This window comes from Stenella coeruleoalba, assembly GCF_951394435.1.
Source record: "Stenella coeruleoalba genome assembly, chromosome: 6".
Classification (NCBI taxonomy): domain Eukaryota; kingdom Metazoa; phylum Chordata; class Mammalia; order Artiodactyla; family Delphinidae; genus Stenella; species Stenella coeruleoalba.
In genome coordinates, this window is record NC_137151.1 from 84223374 (window position 1) to 84236523 (window position 13150).

The 13150-nt window shown below is 38.2% G+C and overlaps 2 protein-coding genes across 5 annotated transcripts in view; one reads left to right on the forward strand and one right to left on the reverse strand.

The window, feature by feature from the left end:
* Positions 1-1677, forward strand: part of LOC307187433 (small membrane A-kinase anchor protein) — a 29801-nt gene extending 28124 nt beyond the window's left edge. Inside the window, exon 2 of the mRNA XM_079923482.1 lies at positions 583-1677. Within this exon, the coding sequence (XP_079779608.1) occupies positions 751-1038 (288 nt within the window). The 5' untranslated portion in view covers positions 583-750 and the 3' untranslated portion in view covers positions 1039-1677. The remainder of the gene's footprint in view (positions 1-582) is intronic.
* A 4117-nt stretch (positions 1678-5794) lies between these two features.
* The window catches only part of HIBCH (3-hydroxyisobutyryl-CoA hydrolase), an 87181-nt gene continuing 79825 nt past the window's right edge, over positions 5795-13150 (reverse strand). For 3 of the 4 annotated variants that reach the window (XM_079923478.1, XM_079923480.1, XM_079923481.1), the window contains 2 exons: positions 8995-9028; positions 5795-6140 (listed from right to left, as the gene is read on the reverse strand). In XM_079923478.1, coding sequence (XP_079779604.1) covers positions 6025-6140; positions 8995-9028 — 150 coding nt within the window. In that variant the 3' untranslated portion in view covers positions 5795-6024. The remainder of the gene's footprint in view (positions 6141-8994; positions 9029-13150) is intronic. The other variant, XM_079923479.1, reaches the window with a different exon arrangement.

The window sequence follows — 13150 nt, forward strand, 5'->3', positions numbered from 1 at the left end:
TCTGTCCTGCTCTTTGAGTTGTAAATGTGTGAACAAGGGACGCAGGCTCATGATGTTTGAGGCAGGAGCAAATTTTGATATGCTTGTTTCCCTCAACAGTATAGATCAGAGTCAGTCAGTCAGAAAATATTTACTCCAAAGGGCCAGAGTAAATATTTTAGGCTTGCAAACCACACAGTCTCTGTCACAACTAAACTCTGCCACTAAAGCATGAAAGTAGCCATAGACAATACGTAACAAATGAGCATGCCTATGTTCAAATAAACTATATTTGAAAAAACAGGCAGCTAGAATTTGGCCCGAAGGCTACAGTTTGCTGAGCCCTGGTGTATATAAATAAATCCAAGGTAGCAAAAGTTTGTTGTCAGTTTTATAAAATTTGCCTGATCTTGAAAAGACATTTTCCTATTTCTAAATGCCATTTTTAGATGATTATCTTTTCTTTCTATTAAGATAAAGCTGTTGTTACCTTACATTTCCTCCAAGTGATGAAAGTGGTAAAGATTTGTTTCTACTTGCTACCTAATCGTACAGTAGTTTGCATTCTATGACTTCAAAATGAAACTTCCCTTCTCTTGACAGATAAACTATATGTGAAGATTGGTGAAAGGGAACACTGATTTCTGAAGTAGCCTGGAGAGGAAAAGCACTGCTCAATATCAAGTGGACAAATGCTTGGTGTTTTCCAAAGACGCTATTGAAGTAGTCTTTGCTACTGCTTTCCTTCACTCAGTCAAAGCTCTTCATAACATGGGCTGCATGAAATCAAAGCAAACTTTCCCATTTCCCACCACACTCGAGAGTGAGAAGAGGCATGAGAGTCAAGAAAACTTTATGCCTGAAGAGAGACTTCTACTCAGGATGCCTTCTCTAGTTAATGTCAAAGAGGAAGTGAAGGAACCCCTAGGGCCTGAAATTGTGGTCTTTGAATTTGCACACCGCCTGTCCCAGGAAATCTTGAGTGATGCCTTGCAGCAGTGGGCTGGCAACCACCTCAAGTACTATGACATCCCATATATTGAGAGTGAGGGGCCTTGACGCTGTGTGTAGGATGATGACACTTTCTCCAACTGTGGATAAAGTTGGTGCTAGTTTAAATACATGAAACAACAGCAAAAACTGGTGTGAATAAATACAAATAACTCCATCTGGGTGTAAAGAAAAATATTTCGATAGCCATCAAGAGTCTAAGAATACCTAAAATGAAGTGTTTTAAGCAGTTCTACATTAACAGCAATTTCTATCTGCTTGGTCTTGGATTTTAGTCATTAAAGGGTTAAATGTAAGTCCTCTGGTGCCACAGTAATCAGCTGTGTCACACCACTTCCAGAGGCAACAATGCCATCACCAAAGAAATAAGAATTTTTAAAACCTGTGTTTTCAAAATGGTCATTTTAAAGACATTCTTTTAAAATATTTGTCAATTTATACAAAAAAAAAACCAAGATATGAAAAGGATTTTCTTGAAATGCCTGGGCACTCAAGCCATAGCTGTTAACAGTGGGTCTTGTTTGCCAAAATCTTTTGAGTCAAGGATCCCTCCCCTTCTTAACACAAATGACCAAGCATTAGAAAGCAACCCATGTGGAAGAGGTCCACCGTGAACTATGTCCTTAATAAGATATTTACTTTTGTAGATGAAAAGCATAACCATCACCTTGAACCTCAGGGCCCTAACTAATCACACCTGTTACTGGATGACTCAGGCTTTGCATATAAGCATCTTAACAATATACAATTTACAGAAGTCATGACAATGTTTATTGCATTGAATTAGGTAGCCCAGTGATATTACTATACAAGGAAACAAGCAAGGGAGCTTTTATAAACAGCAATCCAGAAAACTGTAAAGTAATAGAAGCCCTAGTTGGCAAGGTGGAAAGAAGAACCTGGTCTCAGTGCTGCGTGTATGTTAAGCTTTACTGTCTCACAGATGCAAGGGGCTGGTACATGGGCAATCACCATTCAGATTACTGTGGGACCAGATTATGCATGAGAATTTATAGTTATTACAAAAGATCAAATACTCTTCCAAAGGGAATACTCATGTGTATTTTTAATGATAACAAAGCCCATGGGGCATTTATAGCCATATACTATACTATTTTCATAAATTTGGCTACTTTTTTAGGAAACCTTTTTTTTTTTAAAGTAAGTACTGTTTAAGATCAATGGTAACAGAAAATTCAGGAAAGGGGGAAGAAGGTACTAGAAGATGTAACTTGTAAGATAATTGAGACTGAATCTTTACAAGTATCTTTTCATCAAGATTTGCCACACATTGAGTTTAACTGGAATAGGAATTATTTAAGCCCATGCAATTAGATCCTTTTATTAAGATACAACAGACCCTTGTCCTTGAAATCTAAAGAAAGGCAGAAAAAGGCTTGTGACCTCTAATGACATAAATGTGTATGACCTTATAAGCAGGCAGAATTGCTACCTCTAATTTTAGCAGTTATACTCTGAAACCCACAATCAAATAGACTGAATTCTCCAAGGTAAATTGGCAAAGAAAATTCTTTTGAAGTGAGTGGTGTGCCACTTTTCAGTTGCCTTTGGACAACTGGTCATTTAACTTTCACCTAATCCCAGGGTTTGTACTGTCCTGTTGTACTTATAATCTAGCAACTTTACAAAATAGAAAACCCACCACCCCTGTTTATACAAGGATCTGAAGTTACAAGGCTAAGAACAGAAAGTTTCCAAAAAGTGCAAAACATATTTCCAGCTCATGAAGAAAAATTTAGGTTTATGAGTGCTTATACTAATGATTCAGACAAAAGCCTAGATGTTGCCGTTTTTCATTCATTTTATATTTTACATCAGATACTTTTGCTGCAAGGTCACTGCTGTTTAAAAGATATAAGTAAGTATATAAGATAATACATATTATGGTGAGAACACAAAGCCATATAAAAGCAGCGCATCACACTAAATTTTTCAGCATACATAGGGACATAGACTAGTAGGCTTTGATTATATCTAAATATTTTGATCTCAGGTTCCTCCTTTGCCCTGGGCCTCTATTTTCTAGGGGTAAAATACAGGCAGGCCTGCCAGACCCGTATCTAAGGGTCTAATCTCTGTTGCCACCCTCTCTGATACTATGGCAATAGGGTTTTGTCACTGAGCACCACCCCCTTGCCCCTGACTCACTTTAACAGTATAGTATCTTGTGACATACAGACACTTACGGAGACGTACGCTGTATAATATGTCAAACCATGGACACGGAACTACAAAGGCTTGCATAATCAGTGAGTTAGTGGATAAACCAAGTTGGGGGCAGGCAGGAAAGAGCTGGATCAACAAATATACTGCGTATGATTGTTATCAAGATATAGTTTGGCCTAGATGACAAGATAAATGAGAACATCTTTGATACGATAATTCAATTTCTTACATACCTTCATCTTTAAATATTGGATTTACTTCATTTTGAAGGTCTTTCATGAACAAAGAGTAGAAGGGCTGCTTGAGAAGGAAGGAGAACAGAAGACTGAAAAAATTATTAGCTACTGGAATGGGAAACATTTGTTCCAACTTAGATCACAAACACAGAAGAAATAAGAATAGTGGCCAAATTATAAGGGAAAAGAAAATGGGGAAAAGAGGGCCCAAGAAACAACACTCACGTCAGGCTCCAAAAACGAGTTTCTAGTGTTTTCATCTGAGGGGAAGGACACAGTAGCCAAGTTCCGTTCCGTTCTTTACCACACTCACATGTGCCCAACCACTGAATCTTCTCCCTCAAGAACATCCAGTAGAGGGGCAGATGAGTGCCACCCGCATGACAAAGAACCTGCAGGGGGCAACTCTGGAAGCAGCAGGTTAGCAGAGAGAAATGTGCTGATTCCTCATTTAAGAAAACTCACATAACCCCACACATGTGCTTCACTGCTCCCTTCCCAGTTCAGTGTCTTTTGAAAGCTAGTTATTACCTTTCAGTCACAGGCCTTTGACCTGACAGTTCTCCACTTTCCATTGCCTTATCAGTTCTTTGCAAACTACCTATGGTTATTAGCACTTAAAGCACAATTTTGAAGGGGATAAAAATTATCTTAGTCCCAAAGGAATCATTTGTGTCAAACTGCCTTATAAGTATTAAAGAGAGACATGTTGAATGAAGTAGATGACACTCATATATCCTACTCAGTATCACTGGCATTGTATGAGATGGGGGAACTATACTTTTGTAATTATATAGTTTGAGAAATCAAAAGTTAGAGACAAATTATAAATAATGTCAAGGAACAGTAATTTAAAAACAAAGTTCTAACAAATAAATTGTTTGCTTAATCATAATGCCCCCATCCTGTATTTGTGTGACCAAACTGGACATGTCTTCCTTGGAGCAGTGGGCACAGGCTCAGATGTATTCCCTACATCTTACTTGGCAAAACACAACTTTTGTTAGCAAATCTCTTCACTGTAAGACTTAGCTATGAAATGGTATATTTTTTCCCAAATATTTTTGTGAAAACATTTTTCCTAACTGTTCAATAAAAGTCTAGTTGCAATTAACTAGTTATGAGTCCTTATTTAATTGAAGCAAGCAAATGCTTTTCACCATTGTGTGATTTCAAATTTTTTAACATAAAGGACTTAACATTTTCTGCATTTCTAGCAAATACAAAGAAAATAAAAGTCCATTTACACAAGTATTTTCTTAGATCATTCACATCCACATTTAGAAGCTTTAAGAATATAAATGTAAACATGTTCATTATCATGGCATCTTTTTTCCAAATATGTTCCTAATTTTGGGGGGAAGAAAAATGCTTCATGTTAAGTATATTGAGAACAGAAAATTTAAAGCAATTCCTTCTGGACTGCAATTTCCTCATCTATGAGAAGGGTGCAGGATATAATCTTTGATGTCTTTTCCGGTTCCGCCTGCTTTTCATTCTTTCACAAAACTAAAGTTCTCTTAGTTTCTGAGGGGTTTGGAATTATGGAAAAATTGTACCAAGCTATAAAGTAAATCATAAGCTGATCTTTAATTTAAAAATAATTCTTACCTAGACATTAACATTCCAAGTCTGGAACATCCACAGTTGTGTACCTTAAAAAAACTTATTTTGTCAACAGCACCAATTACTGAAGGTACTTCTATTTTGAACAGAAGTCCTCTTGTTTTCAAGTCCTTTCTCCTGATTTGAACTGTGTAAGAACAAATTACTGTTATCACACAAAAGTCTGATGTAAATTGCAGAAGGCAGAGTGTCTCTATCTTAGAGATTAGAGTTTTCTAATGCCTCATTCTGCCAGATTAGCAAATACTCTAAACAACAAGAAATAATGCTTTTACTTTCCCCATAGGAAGAGATTCTGGTTAACTTCAGAAAAAGCCAAGGCTGAGTCGATAATACTGGAAAGACAACCTCATAATAAGCTTTTCTCTTTGCCTGAGATTTCTATCATTATAAAAGGAACACTTCAGCTACAGAAACTCATAATTATTTTAAAACAGATTTATATATGGAGAAAATTCTATGAAGTGTTAACACAGTATCCAAAAAAAATTGTTTTTAGTTTTTATAACCTATACATAAGTTTACTTAATCAACATTAAAAACCAATACCCTAAGCCAAAACATAAAGTTCCCATTTCAATTAGATATACTAACTCAAGAATCTAAAACCTTCAAATTTTCCCATCTTTTAAAATAGGGCTGGCAAAATTTTTCTGAAAAGGACCAGACAGTAAATATTTTAGGCTTTGCAGGCCTTATAATCTCTACTGCAACTACTCAAAGCAGCCACAGATATGTCAACAGATGAGTAAAGCCATGTTCCCATAAAGTTTTATTTATGGACAATGATACTTGAATTTCATGTAATTTTCACATGCCACACAATATTGGTCTTTGATTTCTTTCTCCAACCATTTAAAAATGCAGAAACCATTCTTAGCTGAGGGATATATGAAAAAAAAAAAAAGGCAGCAGGTTGGCTTTGGCCCATGTGCCATAGTTTGCCAACTCTGCTCCAAAATAATACTTTAAAAATCCAGTCTCTTCAAAATTTCAAATCATTACTTCCCAGAGATTTGAAGTGATTATTCAAAGCTTCATCAGTAACTTCTTTTAGATCAGCTGGTTTCCACTTCGGACTCTGGTCTTTATCTATTAAAACTGTCAAGACATAAGAAACGTTAGTATTCTCTTTGGTTATTACCAGATTTTAATTACTGAATTGACACAAACTACCTTGGACTAGGCATATTTTTCTATAGCACATCTTTTTCTGCAAAGTTGAAATTTTTGTATGTGTTCCTTTTTCTTTTTCCCCTTAAATTAAGCCCTCACAAAATTGGATGATGACCTCACCTGCTAAGCCTGATGTCTCTAGCTTGAATACAGTCTGCTGAATTAATCCAGTGGTTTAAGCCTTAGAACTCTTTTTTCTTTTTCTAATAATATAATAAATGAAATCTCTCTTTAGCTCTTTATAAAAGAGGTAAAACCAGAGTTGGTGTGGCTTAAAGGGAAGGCAGGAGAGTGGGTAGAGCGCAGATCTGTCTTCTAACCTCCTCCACATTGAACTGAGAGGAAACTTACTTGAGGTACAGGAAAAGGGACTTTATACATAATTAAATGTGGATACAACTGTTTTGCTGAATCTTCTAGCTCACACTGAATTAAAATACCAGACCACCTTCAGGTTATCACGAGAAGCTCTGCTTCTCTTATTTCAGTGTAGTCATCACTTGGTGTAGCCACACAGTATCCCCACAGGATTTTAAGTATGAGGCAATCAATCCATAACCTCCTTTAAAAAGGGAGGAGAATGTCAATTTCCTGGTTGTGATAGTATACTACAGTTATACAAATGTTACCATTTGGGAAACTGGGTGAGGGGTATGCAGGATCTCTCCATATTATTTTTTACACTGCATTTGAATCTACAATTATCTCAAAAAATTAAAAACAAAAAAGAAAGAACAGGGCTGTACCTAGTCTGGCTGTGGTAAGGAATTTCAGCCATGCTTAAAATGTGCGTAATTCTTGTGGGGAATTAAAGTATTTAAACATACAAAGCCTACAGTGAACCTTAAAAAATGAGTTAATCACTAAAAGGCGAAATAGTTAAAGAAGCAATCTGGGAACCAAAGGCAGTAGGCTGCCTCAGAAGGTAGAGGGAAGGGGGCTTTATGCATAATTAAATGTGGATACTGGAGGTTCTCAAGGTTTGGCTGCCTAACTATAGGATTCCAGTGTCAGATCAGTGGTGATACTGAACACTGATGTTATGATCCCTGCCAGTTTGAAAGTTTTACATTCCCTGGACAGAGTAAATAAAAACAATCCTGGAGCATTCTTTCTACAAGAATCTCTTCCCTAAAAGCCCTCTGGGTCAATGCTATCTACCTCCTTGACAGTCCACTGAAGGTCAAATGGAAAGAGAATATTAATCAAATTTGCATGTTATTTAATTTCAAACTAACAAAATTTTTATTCTAGCATAGATAAAACAAGTTCTTGCCGTGTAGACAACTCAGGTTTTTCAGGTTTCATGAGGCACCCACTCAAATTCCAGTTGGTAGCTCTCTAGCTCTTCTGAGATAATCCTTTAAAAATTTTTTTCCTGTAAATTCTTCTAAAGGAAGAAGTTTATTCTAGATGTTAAAAGTAAGAAGTTTTTACAGCCATTCCCCTAATTTGATAGTTTATTTTATCTAATTCGGTAACATACTTTATAATTAGTAAATTGTAGCAAACATTTGGTTATGTAAGAACCTGTTAACAGTTTTACCCAGAATAGATACTGCTTTCTGAATAAAGAGGTTATGCTGAAAGATGAGGGTACATACTTTCTCTTCATTAAAAAGTAGCTTGATAAGCACCTGGGCTATGAATCAGAACTTTGGTGCTGCTTGGTTTCAGCTCTTTTTCCTTAAAATAATTGACAGGATATCTAAAAGACAATACCTTTCTTTTCTAAGTTTAAGAAGGGCTGCTATAACATATAATGAATGAATACTTTAGCAACATAATCCAAGTAGCACACAGGTCCTCCTAAAATCAGAGGTCTAAGCTCTGATCCACATGCAGCAAGAATTTGCAGGGAATTAGTAGGATGAATGCATGTTTTCTATAAAACATACAGCCATTTCCTCTGACTCAACTCCACGTGTCCTCTGAAAGGATCTGTTTCTTTCTTATACTATATCATGCCAGAAATGAAGAGAATTCTACCACAGTGACCAGTGTTTATTGAAGCTTACAGCTCAGAGAGCATAACCTTTTATTCAGATAAAGTATATCTAGAGTCTGTACTATATTAAAGTGATAAATAAAAACATAAGAAAATTAGATATGTAAAATACAAGCAGAGTGAAAGAACTCATTTTATACAACATAAATGACAGCTACTATTTATAGGCATATGGACTTATACATAAAAAGAAATGGTTGCAGATTTGCTAGGAACAAAAAAAATCAACTACTTCACTAGCTTTTTCTTAATATTCTTACTTTGAAGATGATAAGCAAAAATAGAAATTAATAATAGTAGCATATGTTACTAATTATGCCATGTTTTTTTCTCAATGTCAATGTTTAACTGCTAGGTTCAGGCAAAGAGGTGGATGGTAGGGTCCAACACAGCTGGAATTTTAGAGAGGACTTCAGGCCTTTCTGCAGGAGAATAAACGTACTTTGCAAAGGCTTCAGCAGCAGAATTAATTTACAAACTCATGCTGCACTTAGCAGAGGGAGTCCATGTGACTGTAGGAGAATGATTACCTCTTATATATACATTAGGGAGCGGTGGCCACATTATTGGAATTTTTTAAACAATACTGGTTTCAAAGACTGGTCTTCCCTCATATGCCAGTTGGTAATATTCAAAAAAAACACTTTGCAATTTTTATAAAAGTTTGATTTTCACTAATCAAACAACCATCATCTTTTTTTTTTTCTTTAATAGTATCTGCTCAAAAATCCTATTTCCATAATAGCCAGGAAGGAAACAACTGTCACTTACCTGCCCTAACACCTTCATGAAAGTCATGGCCTCTCTGAAAGAAAATCAAGATTAAATGCAGAATTTCTGGGCATCTTCATTCCTGATCATCTCCTCTCTTCCAGCCACTTTAGCCCCCACTCCGTGGCCACACCCTGAGCCATGACATTCAGAGACTGGACCACCTCTGAGAACCCACTCTGATCACCTCCTCCTTTTCTTATTTGCTCAAATATCTCCACTGCTACAAATCCCTGATTTAACTGAGCTCCACTGATCTACGCGACTTTCTCACCATTTGTTTTGGCTTCACTGCTCTTCATCCAGCCCAGTTTCCCCAGTTCATTAATGCGGTCATTTTTTTTTTCTTGAAAACGCCCTTATCTCCCTCAAGCCTTTCCCCCCGCCCTTTATTCTATCTTGGCAAAATCTCAGCACCAGCTGAACCCTACTATTTACCTCTGCCTGTGTTCGAGCAGCTAAAATCTTACTGCAGAAAAATCATACAACTGTGACTGGCTTCGTTTAAAATTCATGATCACCAATCTCAAACAGGCATGGAAAACTGCCTCACAATCCATGTTCTCTTCCCCAATGCAAGATAATGACTTCAACTGTCTTCTGTCCCCTCAACCTCTTCCCCTAGCAAGTTCTACTCTTTACACTATATTCTCCAGCTAATGAGTTAACCTTCTACTTTATTTTTAAAAAAGAAAAAAAGACGCCCTAAGACAGAACATTCTCTTCTTCCCACCAAAACATCTGCAGCCCAACTACAGCCATCTGCACATGCCTTCCCTTTCCCGTCTAAGGAGGAAGGGACCCACCCCTGCCAAAGGCCAATCCTCCCCTGCCTTCCCATTCATATGCCCTCTTCTCAAGGACTAAGCCTGAGAAGGTCACCTGTCTCTCTTTTCCTGCCATCATCAATGTAGGCAGTATAACTTAGTGGTTGAGTGCATGCAGTTCAAATGTCCTGGGTTCACCTCCTGGCTCTACTACACAGTAACTATGTGACCTTGGGCTAGTAATTTCTCTAACTCCCAGTTTCCTTATATGAAATGGTAATATCAACACATCCATCCTAAGATTATCTTAATCCACATTCCAGCACAGCATCTGACACACAGTAAGTGTTCAGTAAATGTTAACTATTATTAGTATCATCAATATAATCCTTTTTCCCTATTGGCTCATTCCCAGTCATTTACAAACATGTTCTAGTATCTTCCAAAGGAAATCTCAATTGATTCCACAGTCCCAGCTTCTACCCTATTTCTGTTTCAAGAAGAAAGGGTTGTGCACACAGTCTTCAATTCTTCACATCCCATTTACTCACTTCCCCTCCAGCTTACCACACTGCAACTTCTGCCTCCACACACCCCTGAGATAGCTTGCCAAAATCATCTGTAACTTCAGTATTGCCAAACGCAAAGCATGCCTTTATCCTCGTCTACTAGAGGCTCTGGCAGTGTTCCCTCCTCCTTGAAACACTCCTCTCCTGCTTTCATGACACCACGCTCTCCTGGTTCTCCCACCTCTGTCCATTTTCTCTTCCACTGCTCATTTTCCTTCTATATGATCTTATCCACTCTAAACTCAACACATCAGTGCCTGAGTGATCAATTCTGTTAAAAATAAGATCCTGTCCCTCCTCTGCTCAGAAAACATCCAGTGCCTTCCCATTTTACTCAGAACAAAAGCCAAAGTCTTATAAAGACCTCCATGGCCATGTATGCTCTGCACAGCCCTTCCCTATGCTGTCCGCTCTGACCTCCTTTCTTTCTCACTCCCCGACCACCCCTGCCCCACTCCATCAGCAAGGCCCCACTGCAGTTCCTAGAACAGGAAGGCCACCCCTCACCTCAGAGCTCTGTACGTCAGGTGCCCTCCAGATAGTGCATGGCTCACTCCCACACTTCTTTCAGGTTTTCACTCAAAGAACATCATCTCAGTGAGGTCTTCTCTGGTCTTCCTATCTACAAGTTCAACTCCTGTCCCCCTGTATTCCATACCCTCCTTCCCGATTTACTTGTGCTCCTTAGCACCTGTAATAATATACTACATATTTTACAAATTTATCTGTTTATAGTCTATCTCCCCCACTATAAAGTAAGTTCCAGGAGGGCAGGGATGTCTCTGTTTTGTTTACCTATATATTAGTGCCTAGCACATGGTAAGCACTCTTATTTGTTAAGTAAATAAATCTCCAAAGTGTTCTTTTTTTTAATTGGCGTTAATGTCTCTCAGACTTAAATCTCTAACCCACACCTCTAAGTTCCAACTCCTAAATGTGTTCTTTCCTTCATATCCATCAAGGCCTATCAATTCTATCGCCTACATTTGTCTCAAATCCATTTACTTCTCTCCACTGCCACTCTAGTCTAAGCCACTACTGTTCTGCACCTGGATTACTGCAGTAAACTCATATCTGATCTCTACATCCACTCTGAATCCTCTCCCCAACTCCGTCATCATTCAGTAGCAATAATTACCTTCCTAAAACCAAATCACCCCCTGCTGAAACCCACGAGGCTTTTCAACATTCTCATTTCACACCCTTCAGGTCACCGATGAGCTGACATCTCAAAGATGTCTTCCTGGACCTACTTATTTAAAGCTTTCCCTTTGCTTCCCCCATTCCCTCTTGTCCTCACATCATTCTATCACCAACCGTGTAGGTTTCCTCTACAGCACTTACCACAATTTGTAATTATTTTACTTATTTTGTTTACTTGTTCTTTATAGCCTCAGGAGGCTATAAATCCCATGAGAACAAGGACATACAACAGCATAATACTTAGCACAGTGCCTGGCACATAGCGAAACATATTTTCTGAGAGAATGAAGGAAGGAGGGACTCAATCAATCCAGGCAGTACACTAAATGTACAGTGAAAAACAGGGACTGGGTGAAGTGTACTGGGTAGGGGTCAGGAGCGTGACCATCTGGTTTCACACGCCATGTCTCTGCCACTTAACAGATGCACCACCTTAGGCGGGTTACTTTACTTTTCTATGCCACTGTTTCCTCATCTGTAAAGTGGAAACAATAATAGTACCTGCCTTCTACAGACAGTGTAATATTTAACTGAGAGAATGCACGTAAAGTGCCTAGCATAGTACCTACTCATAATAAACAAAAGACCTCAGCTGCCATTTACATCCTATGGAGTGACCTCAATATATGACTAATAGAGCTTAATTTATGGTTGGATGAACTATTTTGAATATCTTCACTATTTCAGGACATCGAAGACCATTAGGTATGTCTGCTTTCTAGTTATTAAACATAATATTTCCTTTAGGCCATGAGCGTATTAATCTAAGGGTCCTCTACACATAACACAAAAGAGATAATTCTGCTTTAAAAGAGTTTATCTGGGGACTCCCCTGGTGGTCCACCAGGTAAGACTCTGTGCTCCCAATGCAGGGGGCCTGTGTTTGATCCCTGGTGAGGGTACTAGATCCCACGTGCATGCTGCAACTGAAGAGTTTGCATGCCGCAACTGAGTGTCCACATGCTGCAACTAATAAGTCGGCATGCCGCAACTGAAAGATCCCACATGCCGCAACAAAGACCCGGCACAGCCTAAATAAATAAATAATTTTTTTTTTTTTTTTTTTTTAAGAGTTTATCTTGGGGGGCTTCGCTGGTGGCACAGTGGTTGACAGTCCACCTGCCGATGCAGGGGACATGGGTTCGTGCCCCCGTCCGGGAGGATCCCACATGCCGCGGAGTGGCTGGGCCCGTGGGCCATGGCCGCTGGGCCTGTGTGTCCGGAGCCTGTGCTCCACAACGGGAGAGACCGCAACAGTGAGAGGCCCACGTACCACAGAAAATAAAAAAAAAACTTAAAAAAAAGACTTCATCTGTAAGAATAAATCAGTATGACTCTGAAATATTTCATGAAATCAATAATATTCTATGTGATTATTGCCTATTTTAAGTGTATCTATAATGGTATTTTCAATGCTAATCTATTAATTAAAACATATAAAAGACTAATAACTTCTCTTTGTGCATTTAGATTTAGAGAATTTATGCTTCTTGCCCAAGGTCAGAGACTATGCCTGTAAAATGGTTAAAATTTCTATTCTGAATTTCACATGAGGTTAGAGTCCTTCTTACAATTACATGCAAAGGTAACTGCTGTTTCATAAAGGCTTATTAACAA